Source organism: Miscanthus floridulus, chromosome 7 (genome assembly GCF_019320115.1).
Source record: "Miscanthus floridulus cultivar M001 chromosome 7, ASM1932011v1, whole genome shotgun sequence".
Taxonomy (NCBI): Eukaryota; Viridiplantae; Streptophyta; class Magnoliopsida; order Poales; family Poaceae; genus Miscanthus; species Miscanthus floridulus.
The window spans coordinates 30,916,496-30,938,862 of NC_089586.1; the positions used below are offsets into that span (position 1 = coordinate 30,916,496).

A 22,367-nucleotide genomic window follows, 5' to 3' on the forward strand; every position below is an offset into this window, starting at 1 on the left:
CGACTTCGCTAAAATGACCCATGAAACGTGGATACTTTGTTATACATGACATTTGGTTTTTTAATCACTTTTCTCAACTAAGATACATGTATTTTGCCATGATGTGACCGTATTGCCCTTCTGACTTTTGTATCCTTGATCGATCGTATCTTTTCATCTCCCGACGTTTCATCTCTCCCTCGCGACGCCCGACGCGCCGTTCCTCTTGCCCGACGCCGTCGTTCCTCCTTCCCTCCCCATGCCATGGCCAGGCGGCGGCCAGCCAGCCTAGGCCACGCCCAGCCATGGCCAAGCGGCGGCCAGCAATGCCCAGACCATCTACGAAACCGACCACAGAAGCATAAGGAATAAAGATGGGACGAACATCAAGCTGCATCCCAAGATCAATGACATTGAATGGTGTCCATCCAGCATTAGCTTCAGGGGTGTCCATCCTCAACCAGATGCAGAGTATGCCCTCTTGTAGACGGACGAGTCCTAGCCCACCGTCGTCCATTGTTGTGAGCACGGAACTATATGAACCATGTTGTAGGGTTGGAACCTGAATCCATGATTTCTCTTGCAGTTCCAAATCGTACTTCAAAACTGCGTTTATCGATGGAATCCCAAAATAGAGCTCGTTCCCCAGTAGCACACTGGGCGAGTACCTACCATAGGTGTAGAAGCAGGGCTCGATGCGCTGAATGGAGATTGGCTCGCTCCACGCAGCAACATTGGATGAGTAGGTGCAGACGAACATGCCACTTTGTTCAGCGCCCACACAAACCACCCGGAAAAGGTCCATGGTGGCAACCATGGTGGTCGCAGGGCGACCAGCCATGCCCAGGCGCGGCCGGCCAGCCAGCCTAGACCGCGGCCAGCCAAGCATGTCAAGCGAGCGCCCAGCAGCCCCATCCCACGTCAATTGAAGCCCCGAGGGCAATACGGTCACATCATGGCAAAATACATGTATTTTAGTTGAGAAAAGTTATTAAAAAGACCAAATGTCATGTATAACAAAGTGCCAACGTTTCGAGGATCGTTTTAGCGAAGTCAATGTTTGGAGTCTTATAATAGCGAAGCGCATTGTTTCGCGTCTTATAATTGCAATTTTCTCGGACGCCTTGGCCTTGCGCCCCCGGAGCGGGCTAGGGTTTTGTGGCGTGGAGGAACGGCTTGCGGACATTTTTTTTCTTTTTACCGGAGAAATTGCATGGGATTCAATCCCTGGCCGCGTGGAGGGCGTGCGGGTGGCGCGCGGGGTGCGGCTGCGTGAGGGGTGTCGTATACGTCGGATTTGATTTAGGCGTTTTATTAGCTCTTGATTTTAATGAGACGAATTCTTGTGTATAGTTTTTTAAGGTGTATAATGGTTGGAGATTATCAGTGGGGACGTTTTTCTGGAAGACATAGTATAATTTTGATTGATCTATTATAGTAGAGGTAGAGATATACGAGGGAAATTATCTTTTTCGGAAAAAAGAAACTATAGAGATGCACACGCAACACAAGTTTGAAGGCCCATTATTATGATTTGAAAATATATTTTTTGTGTTAATTATTGAAGGCTATATAGGTTAGTACAGTATATTATAGGGGCATTTAAGTCTGCTTTAGAGTTTGGAACAGGCCCGAATTTTATCTGCACGGCCTGAAACTTGGGATTTGTTTTTTCAAGGGTGGAAACTTGCAAGCAACAGGCCAACAACATCTTTTTTGTTCCGCTGTCACTCTTGAACTGGCGCCACAACATTTGGGATGGGAATATTTCATAGAGCTGAAAGACTGCTAGCCATCCTAATCTTACAAGGACGATTAACCAGGCAAACAAGAAATGTCAACCGAGAACAAAGAGGGCATCCGCAAAATCCGAATGCTCTTTCTTGGGTATATTAGGAAACAATCAAATAAATGCATACAATTGTATTGACAACGAAATATTATATGTTCAAAGTATTTTGAATATGTTGTACATTGTAAATGGAATAAAAACACTCGGATGTATGGAGTTTTTTTAAGAAAGGATGACAAGAGACTTGTCATGATTTTATTAGACAAAAAAAAAGAAAAATATGAAAAAAGTAAAGAATACAACTAAACGTACCTCCGACCTTCCTCCTATCTCCCCAACTAACTAAACTATTGGCTGGGAGCTAAGACTAAGGGTCTGATTGGCTGAGCTTTTCGGGATCCGGCTCAAGTCATGGCTTCTCCTAGCTCCACGTTCGTTTTGCAAGAAGAGAGTAAGGCCTTGTTTAGTTACACCCCAACTTCCAAAAAGTTGCTACAGTACCTGTCACATCGAATGTTTGCGGCCCGTGCATGGAGTATTAAATGTAGACAAAAAGAAAAACTAATTGCACAGTTTGGTGGGAAATTACGAGACGAACGTTTTAAGCCTAATTAGTCCATGTTTGAACACTATTTGCTAAATAAAAACGAACGTGCTACAGTAGCCCCAAAATCCAAATTCATCCAACTAAACAAGGCCTAAAACGGTTTCTGTGAACGGTGTTGTTGCAGTACGAAGTGTAGGAAGAATCAGAGCTGAAAGAAAAACTCTGTCAAATATGTCCTAGATGGAGAAGGATAGGGACCACAGAGAAAGCAAACCACTAAATACAAAATTGACTTCTACATAAATGCTATATAGCGGGATTGAGCTTGAACCAGTGGACAGAAGATACAGACACCGCCAGGCTATAAAAATCGTGTACTCACCCCCCCCCCCCCCCCCCCCCCCCCCCCTATCATGGTAAGGCCAGGTTCTAAACACCGTGTGCTCCCCCCAATCCATATTTGAGCTGTTCAATACACATTGTGGCCATCAGACTAAGGTACTATTTGACAACCCATCATCACGATTCTAGATAATGATATATAATCTAAACTCTAGATAAAAAAATAGAAGGCAGTGTTCGAATCACATTTTTATGGTAATTATTTTCATAGTGAGAATATTCAAATAGCACGTTTTAGGTAGATATATGCATTATAAAATGGTTTCATTATAATTATTTTATCTAGTTCTCATTTTACTTAGGAGATTTGTTGACGCGAATTTCGGTCACACACCAACGACGACAAGATCACCCGAGGCCATACATGGCCTAGACACGCAACAGAGATAGGTCAAAATAATGAGACCGACCAGCAAGCCGTCTATGTAGATGTGATTCTTGTTCTTCGCTTGAAAACCCCACGGACACCTCTGGGACCAATCGGGGAGTAGCATGTCACGGTTGCTCTAGGATTACCTCAATTAGTCGTGATCCTCTGATATGTAGAGAAAGGAGTGATCTTATACCAGTAGAAAACCTACCGCACACAAAATCTGCAAGTTTCCTACGTGATTGGATGAGTTTCCATTGAAGTAGATTTTGATTTCAACTCGGTAGCCAATTTCCTCGAGGAAGCTCATCCATCCATATTATGCAAACTGACTTACCCAATTTTTGTTGGGCGATTTCTCGGAAGCCACATTTCTTCACGCAAACTCCAAATCGAACGTTCTATATATATATGTTTTCGACCGTCTCACAAGAAGAACATATTGGTGAAGTCTATTATACAGTTTAACAAAGTTATCAAAACCAACTTAGCCGATTTTGGAACTACTAAAAATTTTGGATCCAGTCTCTTTGACAATTTTAGCTGTCAACAAGACCAAACAAAGCCTAATATAAGAATTATATATCGGCTATTCTGACAAAAAAAATATATTATGGGATTTTATTTTCAAAAGTATTTTCTTACAACATTGACTTTTACAATATTAGTAAAAAATATTATAAGAGAAATATCCTTCAAAACTAAACATTCCTTATAAATTTTATATGGAGAGAAAGAGAGTACGTAGACACTGTTTTTTCTTATATCGTTTATACATAGTAGAAAAAGAAAAGATATTCCCATTTTCGGGCGTGTGTGAAAAAGTGGAGCAGTGTGAATTGTACTTGTAGGTAGGGATGAAAACGGATCGGATATGGACGGATATCACCGATATTATATTTGTTTTCATATTTCTGTCCGGATTTGGATTCGAATACGGATAGTGTCAACTATGTCGGATATGATATGATTGGATATCGATATCATAAATATGCGATTTGAGTATTCGAATACGGATACGGTATCCGATGTTGGATATCCGGACTCGGATACGGACAGATCTCAACCCCTCTAAACGGATTCGGTTTCGAATATGGTCGGAAAAAGGCTTGACGCTCTTCCCCTTCTGCGTCCTGTTTACCTAATTTATAGACCGTATTTTTTTTCAACTAACAAATAATATTTTTTGATCGCAAACGTATCAGCCAAGCGAACAGTTGACTGTCCATCGCTTCAATTTCATCGCCGTACTTCAAGCAAACACGATCAGCGAACGGAAGGAAGGCCGTGGAAGCAAAGACGCGCAGGGGAGCACACCACCAGGGAACAAATACACCTTCAGGTGGCGCTTCCCTCCGATCGCCGACTGAATCTACCTCGCTTCGCGCCTCCGGTTCCGGGCCGGGCCCGCCGAATCTGAGCTCGGGATCGCCTCTTCCCGCGGCAATGGGGGCCGATTCCGAGGACGCCGTCAAGCAGCTCAGCCTCCTCATGGAGCAAGGTGCGTGCTTTCTTGCTGGAGCAAAGCTTCGCGCCGTTTCTTGGGGCTTCTTTGCGGCTGTTGCGGTGTTCGGTCTTTCTGACTTCGCTATTCTTGGTCCGGATCTTTGCAGTGGATGCCCCGCTGAAGAGATCGTTTCAGGTATGGATCTGGAGTGCTGTATGTCCATTTCGTTGGGAAAGCATGGATCTTGGCTTTGTTTCTGGTAGAATTTAGCCCATGTAGTCATATCGTAGTGTAGCTTTGCAAATTTCAGCGAGATTTGAGCTGATTTGGAGTGGGAGAGTGAGCTACTCAGTGTATCGTTAATTCTTATCACCTTATGAATGGCTAAATCGGCATAGATCAAATTGGGGGTGATTCACTTCATGTCTGATCGTTTCTTGGTTGATAGTACATACTAGAGATATAATGATGCAGCTATTACCGCTAGGAAAGTGCATGCTCGGAGTTATCATGGGCTATGTGAATTTTGCTGCTTTGTCATTGGGGTTATCAGGTTTGGTGGTGCTTGTCTGCTTGACCTTACCTAAAATGGCAGTAGTGTGGTGGCTTTGCACTCTATGAAATCCGTTATAGTTCCCTGGGTTGACATCTGTCATGAGCCCCATGGATCAAGGTTTTGTCGTCCACTGTGAATGGAGTAGGAGAATCATGCTGATCCCAGACTATCAGCTACTGTGCTAAGTTAGTTTGGACATATTTGGGTTAACATTGATTGGAAGCCCTGTGGATCATGCTTCCAATCCGCGATAAAAATGAATGGCAAGACTCTACTGATCTCTAGTCCACTAAATGTGCTAAGTCGATTTGGACATATTCGGGAATCGGCATTCTACGTGCCATCTGTATAGTTTCACAACTAACTACCATCTAGGAACTTTTGTTCTCCTGCGGCATGGTCCACGCTTTTGGTTTTTAATGTCAACCGAACTTGCAGCCTGGAGTGTGAAGGCACATGCTTAAACATAAACATCTCAACTATGTTTTCATTACCAGCTCAAGAGATGTTCTAAAATTGTTGAAGCCATCCCTAAAAAAATGTTGAAGCCTTATGTTTTATACATGTGTGCTAAATCAGTTCCATTCATTGCCTCGGCATGAATGGAACCTTCAGAAACCAACTAGGGTTTGTGACTATGATTGGCTTAACCTAAACCCAGGCCCCACTGATTTTGATGGTCTTGGCTTAGCAGATTCTTTAGTTTTTGTTTGCCTTTTCAATTTTTCATTTTGTTCTGACATTTGGCTGTGTGCGTGTGCGTGTGTGTGTGTGTGTGGGGGGGGGGGGGGGGGGGGGGGGGGGGGGGGTTCAAAATTAGACGGACTTGGGTACTAGATTTACATGTAGCTACTGTAAAGGCTATCTTTCTTTTTTAATCAAAGGCAGACCAAACAATAGGAGAACTGCTTCATTGGTTCTTTCCATGAAAATTTGCACAGATCTCAAAGCAAACAAATTGTTAGGTAATAATTTTATTAATTATATTTGTCTTGGGTCTCGTCTAGGCTTGCCTGCCTGTGTCCAGCCCATGCCCGTAGCTAGCTGAAGTTCCTGATCCGCTTTCGTCGCACTTAGCGGCATGCGAGACGAAACAATTGATTGAGTTAGCTAATTAAGCTCTGGAATTGATCGACTTAACCTATTAGTTTATCTAGGCAAGAAAACAATTCAACGTGTTTGATTTGTGAGAGAGATAAAAATGACAGGTGCGAAGGATACCAAGAAGGTTCTGAACCACAATTTGATTACATGATCTGAATGCTCCTCAATCATTTGATGCCACACAGGGGCGTTGGCCAGGGCTATATGTGGCTTGCATCCCGTCCTTCCCTATGACTTCAAACTGGACTCAATCATCTCGTGGAGATGAGGTGCCCAGGGCGTGGTTCAGTCATCTCGTGGAGATGAGTTGTCATAGGGAAGGATGGGATGCAAGCCACATATAGCCCTAGCCAACGCCCCTGTGTAGCATCGATGTGTCTTTGATGGAGCGTCACCGGTTGTGGCCTTGGTCTTGGCTCAGGCATGGGAGGAGTTAAAGATGTAGGGCTTAGCAGGGGCACGGGGGATTTCCTACCTGGTTGCTGCTATGCTTGAGGCTTCCTAGTCTAGTTTTTTTTTTGGTTCTTGAGGAGTAGTTGTTTGGCTCTTTTTTGGTTCAGAGTGCTTGTGCCTTCTGGGCTCATGTTTTCTGTAAGTTTGTTTGGGTTTCTTTAACACTGGTTCCGCTTCTTCTTAATATAATGATACGCAGCTCTCCTGCGTGTTCGAGAAAAAAAAAGGTGCCAAGGGTGACGAAAGTGGATCAGGAGGACGATTCTATCGAGAATTTCAGTTAGGAAGTGGCTGACTGGGCATGGGCAGAGCCAGACCATATGAGGTTCAAGATAAAAATGATCAATAGGGCATTTAATTAGCAATTGATTTGCTTTGAGATTTGTGTGAGTTTTATGAAAGGACCACTGGAGCAGTTGGAGCAGTTCTCAACAAATAAACCTTAAATTTTTTGGCCCTTCATAAAGTCCTCTCTTGCTATAGCGACTAGGGAGGGAGGGAGGATGGGAGCATTAGTGAAGCAGAATCAAATGTTCCTATCCCAGTTTGGAGGATTTATTTCCAAGCTAAAATTTTAGGTCTGTAAAAGAAAATGTTTAATATAAGTTTATTCTATTGGGAGTGTGGGACATTTGAGATTGTGATCAAGAAGTGATCTTCTGTGGAACAAACCAGACCTGCAAACTTCGATTGGATCTCATTAACCATTATAAGAAAAAATCATTGAGTATTACTTGGTTCATCTCCATCCAATCCATTTTAAATTTTCACATATTTTGTTATGATGGGTAGTTGCCAACATACTTTCTAAGTTTGGATTCATCATAGGAGAATGCTCAATGAATGGAGTCAGCATTCTGTTTCTGATATGTGTTTCTTTCATTATCGCGATTGCTGGAATCACGAAACTCCCCACAGAGACTACCTTAGTTCATAGTGTTTTGGTAGCCTTGCTCCATAGTCTGTACTGCCCACATGTCCACGTATGTTCATATGCATGACTATACAGATATGATTAAATTTCTGAAAATGTTTTATATATGAGATGTGACTTCGGCACTACTACTCGGGAGGAGGAAGATATTAGTTTGGAAGGTCAAGTAGTGCCTAGGAAGGATACCTTTCGATATTTAAGATCAATGCTACAGAGAGACGGGGATATTGATGAAGATGTTAGCCATAGAATCAAAGCAGGGTGGATGAAGTGGCGCCAAGCATCTGGTGTCCTATGTGACAAAAGGGTACCACAGAAGCTAAAAGGCAAGTTTTATAGGATAGCGATTAGACCTGCTATGTTGTATGGTGTAGAATGTTGGCCTACGAAAAGACGACATGTTCAACAGATAAGTGTCGCGGAAATGCATATGTTGCGTTGGATTTGCGGTCATACAAGAAGGGATCGAGTTCGGAACGATGATATATGTGATAGATTAGGGGTAGCACCAATTGAAGAAAAGCTTGTCCAACACTGGTTGAGATGGTTTGAACATGTCCAACGGAGACCTCCAGAGGCACCGGTGCGTAGTGGAATCCTAAGCCAGGATAGTAACGTGAAGAGAGACAGAGGAAGACCGAAGTTGACTTGGGTAGAGGCAATAAAAGGAGACTTGAAAGGATGGAATATACCCAAAGACTTAGCCTTAGATAGGAGTGCTTGGAAAACAGCTATTTACGTGCCTGAACCTTGATTGCTTCTGCTGGGTTTCAACTCTAGCCTACCCCAACTTGTTTGGGACTTAAAGGCTTTGTTGTTGTTGTTGTTATGTTGTTGTTGTTTTATTGCTACCTTTGCTTCAGTGTTGTTAGATGTAATACATGATTATTTGTTCATCAACTTAATCTGTAACTTGTTGAGTGATTCTGAGAAACAATATGAGCATATCTTCATTTATTTCAGAATATGCACCAGGGCTATCCCAAAGAAACACTGGTGCGTTTCCTTAAGGCTAGAGAGTGGAATGTATCAAAGGCTCATAAAATGGTAACATTTCATACAATTTTCTTAACAGTGAGTGAAGTGATCACTGAACTTAATTACTGTATGTTCTTGCTAACAAAATATGTTTGTTTCTATAGATTGTAGATTCTTTGAATTGGAGGATTCAAAATGAAATTGATAGTGTGCTGGAGGTGAGTCATCCTGTCTAGAATGTAATCCTTCCAGATATTACTGTATATGTTAATCAGAAAGTACCGAAGATTCCCTTAAAGTTCTACGATTCTGGTCTTTCCCTAATCATTTCTCATTTTGATTATTTATTTTATTATTGCAGCAATATCACTCTTAATCATCTACCTATTTGTGTATGTCTGTATAGAAAAGTTCATCTTTTTTCCTGATCAATGTTTGCACTGTCCATCTGCAGAGACCTATAGTCCCAGTAGATTTATACAGATCAATACGTGATTCACAACTTATTGGCCTGTCAGGATACACAAAGGAGGTATAGCTGTTTACTTCCAATAATAAAATCTGTGTTGGTTGAACCATTACCCTATATATGAATTGATTATGAACCAGTCATTTGTGTGTTTGAAATAGACATGCCTTTTTTACTGTTAGTATTCTAAGGCTACCATATTCTTGGACTTAATTTGTCTGTGTCCTCGGTTGAAATTCTTAAAACAGAGTACTTTGATTTTCAGTTTTCGCTAGGAAAGTTAAATATGCTGAATGAAGATAGTACTGAAGAGGTTAAAGTTTTAACTTATATTGATTGCCAAACTTTCACGGAATGATGTGCTACTAACAGCAAAGTGGGCTATTAAGGCCTGTAGTTTCAAAGTATGATATGGCGTCATACAAGTTTTACTTGAACTGTGATAACTGCAGTTGACTGGACATTGTTTGGTTATCATGATCTGTAGGATCAGAGGTGATGTTTTCACTTGGGATCTGTGATAACTACAGTTAACCTGGCAATATTTTGTTAGCAAGAACTGTAGGATCTTATGTGATAATTTCTCACCTTTGGGTTTGTCTTTCTTGATATTTCTCACCTGTGGGCAACATCAGAGAGTCATTAGCTTCCCATTTATATACTATAGTAGTCTAGTCTTTGTTCCTCGAGGCTCTTGTTTTTTTGTAAAAATTAAAAAATATTAGCAAACCTTCTACCACAGTTGTTAAGTTGCATGTGGTAGTTGTTATAGTAATTTCCTTCTTTCTATCTTTGTTTCGATAATTTTTTCTGTCTTTGTTTCTCTCATTGGCAGGGTCTCCCAGTTTTTGGCATTGGTGTTGGACATAGCACATATGACAAAGCTTCGGTAATTACTCTGATGCTTGCTATTTGTTTAGTAGGCTACAGCTACAGGCTGCTTAATCATGAAACTGGCTGCTTTTAGCCTTTTACTGTATGTTGCGGAAATGTTTTTCTTTCAGAGGTTGATATAAGCTTTGACTGTAGTAGTTAGTGACCCAAATAATGATCTTATTCAACTAACTTCATTTTATTTGTGGCCTCGTGCTTTTTTCTACTGAATTCTGTGTGTCAACTAAAAATAGAGGTATTTTGTCTCAGGTCCACTACTATGTGCAATCTCATATCCAGATTAATGAGTACCGTGATCGTATAATTTTGGTGAGTATCCAAAATGCACCGAGTTTAAGATCACTTATGTAAACATATGAATCCAGTCCTAACATTTATTTGTACCACATTTAGCCTAGGCTGACACAACAGTTTGGGCTGCCTGTTACCAAATGTATAAAAGTTCTAGATATGACTGGTTTGAAGCTATCAGCACTGAGCCAAATAAAGGTACGTGCTATGACTGTTAACCTATTTTATCCCCATTAGACTATACACTAATGAGTTAGTATTATTGTATGAACATGTATAATAATAACTTGAGTAAAATGCATCATAGGTCCATTAACTTTTCATCCTGTGTCACTTAGGTCCAACATCTTTCAAAGTGTAGGCTTAGGTCCTTAAATTCATTATGATGTACACCGGAGGTGCATACTCCTTTGTTTATGTTTTTATTTTACACAAATCTCCCTCTATTTTTTTTCTTTCACATGCATGCCCCTCCATGTCGGGCGCCACTACACTGCGCACCCACACCTCACATCTGCCGCCAGCAGGTGCCACCGCCATCTCTGCTCTCGCAACTCTCAAGCACGCTCGCCCACCTGCCTGCCATGGGATCATAGCCACGATGGCCTTGCTGAAACCCGCCAAGATCGTGGCGCAGTCAGCGGTGTCCACCAGCGGCAGCACCGCCGCCAGCAACGTCTCGTTGCACGTCCCGGCACAGGCCAAGAAGACCGCGGTGGCCGTGTCGTCGTTGTCTACCACACTGGTGGCGGCCGCGGCGCTTGCGGGTGCCTTCTTCTCGTCGCTGGCGTCGTTGGACACGGCGCTGGGCGCAACGTGTGGCGGACGTGGCGACGGACGCCGGGAGCGACAACCGCGGCCAGCTGCTGCTCTTCGTGGTGGCGCTCGCCATCGGGTGAGTGCTCTATGAGATCCTGTAGCCGGCGCTGAACCAGCTGAACCGCATGCACAGCCAGGCCGTGGTCGCCGGCATGGGCCTCGGCGCCGCCGCCACCGCCTCCAGGATGTCGGCTGCTCCCGAGGCCTTTCACCGCCGCGGCATAGGACCTCGCCGCACACGACAACCGGGGCCTCCTGCTGCTCCCTGTTCGTCGCCGCCGGCGTGAACCGTGACAAACAAGATGCACATAGTCACCAGCGTTCCTCGCAGCAGACACGTCGTCAGCACCGCCCCTCACCGTCATCGAACCCTCCTCTCTCCGGCGTTGCGTGCGCACAGCTCGCAGAAGAGGCACGTACGGGTTGCGTAGCCTCGGCTTCTCCCTGTCGCGTCGCGCGCTTCATGTTCGCTTTGCGAGGTCTGCTGTGCCGCCGACGCCGTCGACGGCCTTGACCATGCACGGCGACCGTGGCCGACGCTACCTCGCTGTCCGGCACTGCCGCTGACGCACTGCATCGATCGCCTGCACACCGAGTCAGTCAATTCGTGAATGCGATGCCATTCAAGGTTTCAAGGTACGGAGTGAACTGAATGAACTAGCTGGAGTCTCAAGATCAAACGAGAGATGCTAATACTCTACCTCTCCGATCGTCCGGTGCCGGTGACAATCGCGTCCATGGACGCCGACGCTCCGACACCTCCGATCTGATCCTTGCCACCGAGTTCACACGACCATGGTGCTGCAACAAACCTGCAGCGTTTCTGTCACCACGTCCACACGACGCTCTCCACGGCCGGCACGTCACAGGCTAATCCCGCTACGGCCGACAGCGTGCATGCATGGCAACCACATGTCGGCGCTCCGAACCATGTTCTTGGTACTGTGCTACCGCTCTCGGTCAATCCGCTGGACACATGCGCAGGGCCGCACGACATGTTGAGACGACGCGGGGAGGTGAGACGCAGGGCACCAGCGCTGGCGCACGCGGCGGCGAGCTTGAGCGCGCGGCCGGGCGGAGCAACCTACAAGGCCAATGCGCGTGGAGGCGAGCTGGCGGCGAGCTAGGGCCTACGGTGCTAGGGCATGGCCGGTGAGCCAATGAGTGCGCGCATAGGAGAGCTGGACGGCAGGACCGCAAGAGGGATATGCTTGTGAAAGGAAAAGAAATAGAGGGAGGTTTGTGTAAAATAAAAACATAAACGAATGAGTATGGACCTCTAGTGCACATCATAAAAAGTTTAAGGACTCAAACCTGCACTTCGAAAGGTGTTGGACCTAAGTGACACAGGGCGAAAAGTTAATAGACCTATGGTGTATTTTACTCTAATAACTTCAATAATCCTTTTTAGTAATTATCTAGGGATAATAGAATATTAGAGTTAGCTTTATCTAACCTCTTGTGTTCAAGAGGAATAGCTTAACCCTTGAACTTTGAGCTGTCCACTGTTCAATTCATCTCTGTTGCTCTGTATGGCATTCAAGCAGAGTGTTAACTCTGAAGTTCAGAGAATATTTTTTCACTTATTATCCCATATTTTTGTTAAAAAAATTGTGTGCTGTGTGCATTACTTGTGTTGCTTCTGGGTATTGATTGTGGCATGTTATTTTGTTAATATAGTTTTAATATGATATACAGATCTTGACTTCCATATCAACAGTTGATGATCTGAATTACCCTGAAAAGACAGAGACCTATTATGTAGTCAATGTTCCATACATATTTTCTGCTTGTTGGAAGGTACTATCAATTACCACTGATATTCAGACGTAAGGTTTTTTAGTAAGTTTTTAGTAGAAACTGATGACAGTTAATTTGAGCATGCTGCTAGGTTGTGAAGCCCTTGTTGCAGGAGAGGACAAAAAAGAAGGTTAAAGTTTTGACTGGCTGCGGGAGAGATGAACTTCTGAAGGTAAATAACTGGAAACATATTCTTCCTTGTTGGCTGTCTTTTCAGTTAGATCCTTCATTTCTGGTTGCAATACTATCCGCATTTGTGAACGTGCATTTTTTCCTTCAGTAAAACAGTTGTGATGCTTAACATTTGTAGATTATGGACTACTCGTCACTTCCCCATTTCTGCCGCCGGGAGGGCTCTGGATCATCAAAGCATTCATCTACTGACGTCGACAACTGCTTCTCCCTTGACCATCCTTTCCACAAAGAACTTTACGACCATATCAAAGAGCAAGCGTCGTGCAGGGAGCTCATCAAGATGGGATCACTGCACGTCAGCATTCCCGAGCCAGACCCAGATGACGCGAAGATCGTCGAGGTCATCCAGGCTGAGTTCCAGAAGATCGGTGAGCAGGATGAATCCCCCAACGGCAACAAGGATTAGCATGCCCCAAGGATGGTCATCTGCGGACCGCCTTAACCGGTGCCGGCGGTGACCTTTGATGAAGTTGATCACTGCTGCTCGTTTCTATATTTCTATATTTTGGTTGACAGGCCCCAGTTGCCTGGGGAATATAGTGGCAAAGTCTTGCATTTGCATGACGCAAGCTTGAGTTTATAGTTGCAGAGGCTGAGAGATAAACCAGTCAGTGTATGTATATTAGATGCACATGATACATGAAACCATAATCACTTTTTTGTTAGTATATAACCAACACATATATTTAGCTGTTTTAAAGGAGGAAATCCATGGAAGCGCCTGTCTTTGGCAAAGTTTTTCGCGCCCCATTTTCCATACAAGATGACTTCTCTTCGCAGTTTCATTAAACTGAAGTGTGGGTATGAGTAGGATATGGGGTGAGGTGGGGCGTGGACCTGTGAACAAGCCGGCAGATGCAGCATTGCCTGTCTGTCTGGAGAGGGAGATCGAGCAGTGAGCACGCTTGCAGCTTCTTGCCATCCATGCATGCACTTGCTGGTGAACAATGTCGAAGAGCCGGCGCCTTCCTGCTCGACAGCTCGAGAAACGTTGTTGTACCTCCGACCACAGCAGCTCACAGGATATGCTCTGCCCTATTTTTCAGCACAGTAGTATTTTTCAGTGAAGGAATTTCAGCAAAACGACATGTACACTCATCCGGCCCTGCAACGTAGATGTAGCCACGTAATCTCGGAGAGATCGCCCGGTTCTGATCATTGTGCGTGTTAGCAGAGTTGCGGCGGCGCGACAGGGGCCACGCGGATCGCTTGGGTAGCCGTTGAGCGCGTCTACGACGGGTGGCGTCGTCAGCTGGCTTTGTGGTCGCGTTGGCCGTGCGCCCGTGCGAGCCTAGGAGGTGAGAAAACCTCAGGCGATGCCGGTGCCGTTCGTGATGAGGCTACTAGTCTGTTATCATCACACAGTCTAATCAACTGAGCGCATCTGGTGTAGTGGTATCATAGTACCCTCCCACGGTACTGACCGGGGTTCGATTCCCCGGATGCGCACTAAGCATAATTTTTTTCAACCTTTTAACCATCTTCTTATATATATTATTATGTTTCAGTGCTTTGGTATCATGAGCAAAACACTATAAAACCATAATGTTTCCCACAGAGAATTGTGCTTAATCATGAGAAAATCTCCCCCCCCCCTGTCAAAATTGTGCTTAGTAAAAATTCCTTGCTTTCTATATGATGTAAAAACATAGGGCGTGATTGGTTGCCCGAACCGGGTCGTCATTTGACCCATTCCGCATCATTTGGTGTATTCGCATGTGTTTGGTTGCCCTACTCGCATCTTTCTTCTGCTTCCTCCCGTGCAGATTCGCTCCTCCATCCCGGACGGCGCCGTCTTCTCGATCCCCACTTCCCTCTCGGTGCAGGCTCGCTCGGTGCTTAGCGGGAACCTTCGCGCCGGGCACGGGAGATGAGGCCGTCCGGGCCATAAAAGCGCGCGCACGGGTCTCGGCTAGGGTTACCGTCCTCACTCTTCGCCTCTCCTTCCGCCATAGCTCCAGTGCGAACTCTCGTCTAGCTCCCCCTCGACATCGGTAGCCCTACTGAGGCGACCCTCGCCGGCAGATTTCTCTCGATCCTCCAGCGCTTGGACGGTATATATGCCACCTGTGCTCTTCCCCTCATCTTTCTTCAGTGTTGATTTTGTTGATTTATTGGTGGATTTTGCTTGAAATGCCAAGAAATCAGGGTTCTTGGTTTGACATCCTCAGATCTGTACGATGCTATACCTGATTTACCTGTTCCTAGCTCAGATCTGTACATGATGCTTCATATTTGGTTTATACCTCATGTTTTGTGTAGATCTTGTACATGTTGATGCCTATTTTGTTGTACACACTAAGCAAAGTGCCTAGAGGTCAGTGATGTTGATTGTGTAACAGTATACGCTGGAGGAGCACCCTTTAGTGTGGCAGTCGCGTCTTTCATAGTTCATTTTGTCTGATTTTTTGCTTGCTAAGCAGTACACACCCATGTTGCATGCTCCCTTTCTAATGTTGCCCTCCATCCTGTTGGTAGACATGGCATTTGAAGCTAGGAGAAGGGTTGCTGCTGCTGTGGTTGTTGCAGTGGCTGCTTGGTTTTTCATGTGGTTTAGGAGAGTTGAAGATTCGCGCTCAGTCACCTATGGGCTGAGAGGGACAAATAGAGGATGAACAACCTTAAATATATCTATGAATCTGATGATGTGCACTGTGTCAACCTTCTTAGAATGAAGAGGGCCTCTTTTTCCAACTTTGTGACCTTTTTCGTAGTAGAGAGCTTGTCACTGACAGCATACATGCATCTGTTGAAGAACAAGTAGTCATGTTCTTGCATGTTGTTGGTCACAATGAGAGGTTTAGGGTGGTTGACCTCACCTTCAGAAGGTCCACAGAGACAATTAGTAGGTTCTTCCAAAAGGTGTTGTATGCAGAGGAGAGCTGAGGAATGAATTGATTGTCCCTCCTGCTACCAATGTCCATCTTAGGATCCTTGGGAGCAGAAGGTGGTACCCATATTTCAAAGTTGGTATCCATAACTTGTCATACATAGGTCTCATGCATTATCAGTTTAGTGTCAATGTTCACTTGCACTTATATTTTGTTGAATTAGGACTGCATAGGAGCAATTGATGGTACTCATGTATTAGCTAGAGTGCCTGTGAAGATGCAAGCTGCCTTTAGAGGCAGGAAGCACACCATCACACAAAATGTGTTGGTAGCCGTGGACTTTGACCTCAGATTCACCTATGTGCTTGCTGGTTGGGAGGGATCTGCACATGATGCTTTTATCTTGTCTGATGCTCTTGAAAGAGCTAATGGCCTTAGAGTGCCACCAGGTATCATCCAAACCACAAAAAACCTTTGACACTTTGCTTAATCCTAAATGAAACTACTAAAACATATTCCTATCTGCTAATTTTTAGGCAAATTCTATCTTGTCGATGCTGGCTATGCAGTGAGGCTTGGTTTCTTGCCACCATTTCATGCCACAAGGTACCATTTGAGGGAGTTTGGTTCAAACCGACCTTAAAATCAAAGAGAGCTTTTTAATCTAAGGCATTCGTCTCTTAGAGTAATAGTTGAGAGGGCTTTTGGGGCTCTAAAGAATAGATTCAGGATATTGGACAATAAACCTTTCCACCCATACAAGACCCAAGTTAAGCTTGTTCTTACCTGTTGTATTCTTCACAATTGGATCCTCGGGCATGGGCAGGACGAGCATGTGCCTGCTAAATCCACATGGACTCCTAACATCAATGACAATGCCTCACAACCAGATCATGTCCCTGACAATGGTACCTGGGCACAACAGAGGGAGGCATGGGCTACACAGATGTGGCAAAACAGGGGGAATTCTAGGGTGTAGTGGCAAGGTGTGTGTACTGTTTAGTAGCATCGGAGAAACTTGTATTTTAACTGAGACCTATGGCACTTTGCAATGATGTAGTACCTATTCCTTTTCTACCTATTTGATCTGTTAAACTTGTATTTCATATCATGCAATTTGTTTTCCTTACGTATTGGTTATTCAATGTTATGGTGGTTGTGGATAGGAAATGGACAATATGCCTGACTAGGTGAAAGGTCCTAATATGGCTAGAGGGGGGGTGAATAGCCTATTTAAAAATCTATAAATCAACTAGAACAATTTGATTAGTATGACAAATAGCGAAATGCAAACTTGCTCTAGCTCTACAAGGGTTGCAAGCCACCTATCCAACAATTCTAGTTGCAATGATAGCTAGACACACAATTTGCTATGATACTACTCACTAAGAGCTCTCAATCTTTCTACTCTAAAGAGCTCCACTAAGCAAACTTAAATAGCAAAGCAAGCTCTCAAATCTAATTACACTAAAGAGCTTGCTACAACTAATTTGCAAGAATGTAAACGAGTGAGTAGGATGGTTATACCGCCGTGTAGAGGAGTGAACCAATCACAAGATGAATATGAAACCAATCACCGGGAGAATATCAAATGGCAAGAGACAACCGTTTTTTCTCCTGATGTTCACGTGCTTGCCAACACGCTAATCCTCGTTGTGTCGACCAACACTTGGTGATTCGGCGGCTAAGAGGTGTTTCACAAACCTCGTCCACACGATAGGACACCGCAAGAACCTACCCACAAGTGAGGTAACTCAATGACACGGGCAATTTACTAGAGTTACCTTTCGGTGCTCCACCGGGGAAGGTATAACTCCCCTCACAATCACCAGAGACGGCCACGAACAATCACCAACTCATGTTGATCCTCCACCGCTGCACCAAGCCGTCTAGGTGGTGGCAACCACCAAGAATAACAAGCAAAATCCGCAGCGCAACACGAATACCAAGTGCCACTAGATGCAATCACTCAAGTAATGCACTTGGATTCTCTCCCAATCTCACAAAGATGATGAATCAATGATGGAGATGAATGGGAGGGCTTTGGCTAAGCTCACAAGGTTGCTATGTCAATGAAAATGTGCAAAGAGAGTGAGCTTGAGCTGGCCATGGGGCTTAAATAGAAGCCCCCACGAAATAGAGCCGTTATACCCCTTCACTGGGCATAACGCGGGCTGACCGGATGCTGTAGTCCAACTGACCGGACGCAGCACCGGACGCTCTGGTCGTGAATACCGAACGCGTCCGGTCGGCATACCGGACGTGTCCGGTAGCCCCAGACTGCCATGTGTCCAGTTCAAAACAACAGAGCCGTTGCTATCCTTTCTTTCATGCGATCGGACGCTCAGACCGGACGCAGAACAACGAATGACCGAACGTAGAGCCACCAAGTCTGGTAGAGTCTAGTAAGCCACCAAGCCGACCGAACGCATCTGCTAGAAAATGATCGGACGCTGAGCCTCAGCGTCCGGTGGATTACAGTAAGCATCCACCGACGACCGAACGCATCGGGTGATACCAGACCGGACGCTGCCAGCATCCGATCGACTGCTCTATTGAACATCGTCTTTTCTGATTCACACCAGATGCGTCTGGTGTGGCGACCGGACGTGTTCGGTCGCTGCTGGACGCGTCCGGTCACCATACCGGACGTGTCCGGTAGCTCTATAACTAGCGCGACTAACTCCTTTTCAACTCTATCTTCTTCACCCTTGCTCAAATGTGCTAACCACCAAGTGTATCATCTTGTGCACATGTGTTAGTATATTTTCACAAATATTTTCAAGGGTGTTAGCACTCCACTAGATCCTAAATGCATATGCAATGAATTAGAGCATCTAGTGGCACTTTGATAACCGCATTTCGATATGAGTTTCACTCCTCTTAATAGTACGTCTATCTATCCTAAATGTGATCACACTCACTAAGTGTCTTGATCACCAAAATGAAATGGCTCCTACAATTTTACCTTTACCTTGAGCCTTTTGTTTTCTCTTTCTTCTTTTCCAAGTTTAAGCATTTGACCATCACCATGCCATCACCATTGTCATGATCTTTGCCATTGCTTCATCCCTTAGAGTAGTGCTACCTATCTCATAATCACTTTGATAAACTAGGTTAGCACTTAGGGTTTCATCAATTAACCAAAACCAAACTAGAGCTTTTAATCTCCCCCTTTTTGGTAATTGACGACAACCCTTATACAAAGATATAAATTAAAGTTCATTTGAGTCCATGTTGCTTGCCCAAGCATATTTACCATGTGTAAAGGATATGGACAAGTTTCATGAACCTCATATGATAGCAATTGCTCCCCCTACATATATGCTAAGAGTTTGGATTGAAGCTTTGCACATATAATTAGATAGGAAGTATATGAGACAATTTCTACCAAATGATGCTAAGGTATAAGAGATGGACCTTTGAAGCATGATACCAATCGGAGTGCACCAATATACCATCCTTAGCACCATTAGCAACTAGTCATATACAAAAACTAGAATACCTCATGAGATCAATATTACAAGCAAGGGTCTAGTTTCCATAGAATGAACATAGGTCTAGTTACTTTAGCCTATACATGCTAGTTTTTTATTTCAACATTCAAACCTACAACTAGCATACACCACACAAGCATGGATATTGAAATTAAAGACTTGTGCCATGCAAGCAAATATGTGAAATGCACATTCAAATGCATCATACAAGTTCATGAGCTTGCTCCCCCTATTTGTATGCTCAAAATTTTAATTGATCCCCTTCCTTTGTCATATTTTAATTGATCTCCTTCCTTTGTCATATTTTATCTCTCCCCCTTTGTTTCTTTGTTGTCTTTTCATTATCTTTGTATACTATTTCTTCCCCTTTGTCATCAATGACCACAAAGGCTTAAAGTATAGATAGGGTAGGATTATCAATGGCAACAATTAACACCAAAGGTGACCTCAAATTATAGATAGGTTGGGGTGAAACCATGTGAAATAAGGATCATTTTCCCAATTTTGTTCAATCTAGAGTACTTGCAAAAGTTATTTAACTCAGTTTGATCCAAGGACAAGCTTCTTCACACCTCTAAATAAGGGTTATCTTGTACCATGTTGAGTTAAACACTTATAGCTCATTTTCTAAATCAAACACTAGGTTTATAAGCCCACAAACATGTCATATGCTACCACTAGATCATTTCAAACATACAAGCAATAGTGGTACCATACAAGCATCAAATTCATTTAATCTTCATGAATGAGCCTATTCAAATGGGAAATATGTCTAGATGCACTAAACAAGTCCTTAGCAATGTATGGATGACATGTCAATCAACTTTACCTTGCTTGGCTCGAAGGAGAGGCATGTCATGTAGTGAGGGTGCATCAACACATATTAGAGAAGTCAAGTATGTTTAATTCATTCCTTAGCTTGCAAAATCTCTTCTCATCAAGTGGCTTGGTGAATATGTTGGCAAGTTGATCTTCGGTGCCCACACTCTCTATGCAAATGTCCCCTTTTTGTTGGTGATCTCTTATGAAGTGATGACAGACATCTATATGCTTTGTTCTTGAGTGTTAAACCGGGTTGTTAGTGAGCTTTACGACACTTTTATTGTCACATAGCAATGGCACTTGCTTGAACTTGATTCCAAAGTCACTCAAGGTAGCCTTCATCCAAAGTAATTGAGCACAACAACTACCGGCCGAAATGTACTCCGCTTCAGTAGTTGAAAGTGCTACACTATTTTGCTTCTTTGATGACCAAGATACAAGTGATCTTCCCAATAGTTGACATATGCCCGATGTGCTCTTTCTCTCAACTTTGCACCCCGCATAATCAGAATCCGAATATCCAATCAACTCAAATCTTGCTCCTTTGGGATACCATAATCCAACATATTATGTATGCTTCAAGTACCTCAATATTCTCTTAGTTGCCTTCAAATGACTTTCTCTTGGTGAGGCTTGAAATCTAGCACACATGCATACACTAAACATCACATCTGGCCTTGATGCGGTCACATAGAGTATGCTTCTAATCATAGACCGATACTTCTTTTGATCCACCATGTTGCCACTACCATCACTATCCAAACTTCCACTTGACCCATTGGTGTACTAATAGCTTTAGCATAATCCATTCCAAACTTCTTGAGCATGTCCTTGATATACTTGCCTTGACTTACAAATGCGTCATTCTTCATTTGCTTGATTTGAAGACCAAGGAAGTAACTAAGCTCTCCAATCATGGATATTTCAAATTCATTAGCCATCATTTTGCCAAACTCCTCACAAAATTCTTGATTTATTGACCCAAAAATAATATCATCAACATAGATTTATATTACAAACAAGTCATTTCCAAGCTTCTTGGTGAAGAGAGTGGTGTTAACCTTTCCTATCTTGAATCCCTTAGAGAGTAGAAAATCCCTCAATCTCTCATACCATGCTCTAGGTGCTTGCTTCAATCCATACAAAGCCTTTCTCAACTTGTAGACATGGTTAGGTTTCTTTTCATCTTCAAAACCAGGAGGTTGCTCAACATACACAAGCTCATTGATGTACCCATTGAGAAATGCACTCTTCACATCCATTTGATACAACTTGATGTTGTGGGCACAAGCATAAGCTAACAAGATCCTAATTGCTTCCAATCTTGTAACCGGGGCATATGTTTCTCTAAAGTTAAGACCTTCAACTTGAGTGTAACCTTGAGCCACTAATCTTGCTTTGTTCCTTATTACTATCCCATCTTGATCTTGCTTATTCCGAAAGACCCACTTGGTTCCAATTACATTATGACCTTAGGCATCTCAACTAAATCCCATACTTGGTTTCTTGTGAAGTTGTTTAGCTCTTCATGCATAGCATTGACCCAAGCAATATCATTCAAAGCTTCATCTATCTTCTTAGGTTCAATGGATGACACAAATGAGAAATGCTCACAAAATAAAGTCAATCTTGATCTTGTTTGCACACCTCTTGAAATATCACCAATGATAGTGTCCAATGGATGATCTCTTGTAACATTGGTTGGTTGAAGCACTTGCACTTGATTGCTAGCATTTGATTGATCACTTGGTTGAGATGATGAACTAGCCATTTGTTGATCTTGCACATTGCCATGACTAGTACTAGCTTGGATTTGATCATGAGAACCACTAGCTTGCACATTTGAGTTAGAGAACACTTGATTCTTGTCATCTTCAATATCAATCACCTCTCTAGGCCTTATATCACTAATGTCCATGTTCTTCATTGCTTTGACCAATTGAGTGTCTCTCACATCATCTAGATTCTCATCTTCCTCTTGGGAACCATTTGTTTCATCAAATTCCACATCATGAACCTCCTCAAGAGTACCACTAGCCAAATTCCAAACTCTATAAGCCTTGCTAGTAGTAGAGTAACCAAGCAAGAATTCTTCATCATATTTCTTTTCAAACTTGCTCAATCTAGTGCCTTTCTCCAATATGTAGCATTTACAACCAAAGACCCGAAAGTATGCTATGTTGGGCT

General features: G+C 43.5%; 1 protein-coding gene, 1 non-coding gene and 1 pseudogene across 2 annotated transcripts; all 3 read left to right on the forward strand.

Annotated features, from left to right (window-relative positions):
• Nucleotides 1-4,328: 4,328 nt before the first annotated feature.
• On the forward strand, nt 4,329-13,757 carry LOC136466805 (uncharacterized). The gene is made up of 11 exons (XM_066465322.1): nt 4,329-4,591; nt 4,704-4,732; nt 8,548-8,631; nt 8,727-8,780; nt 9,017-9,094; nt 9,867-9,920; nt 10,175-10,234; nt 10,319-10,414; nt 12,734-12,835; nt 12,927-13,007; nt 13,146-13,757. The coding sequence occupies exons 1-11, from the start codon at nt 4,537-4,539 to the stop codon at nt 13,434-13,436; spliced, it is 984 nt and encodes a 327-aa protein (XP_066321419.1). The 5' UTR covers nt 4,329-4,536; the 3' UTR covers nt 13,437-13,757.
• LOC136462975 (photosystem II reaction center proteins PsbY, chloroplastic-like) lies at nt 10,457-12,326 on the forward strand (annotated as a pseudogene).
• A 651-nt stretch (nt 13,758-14,408) lies between the features above and the next one.
• TRNAG-CCC (transfer RNA glycine (anticodon CCC)) lies at nt 14,409-14,479 on the forward strand. The gene has a single exon. It is a non-coding gene; the product is annotated as a tRNA-Gly (tRNA).
• Nucleotides 14,480-22,367: the final 7,888 nt, after the last annotated feature.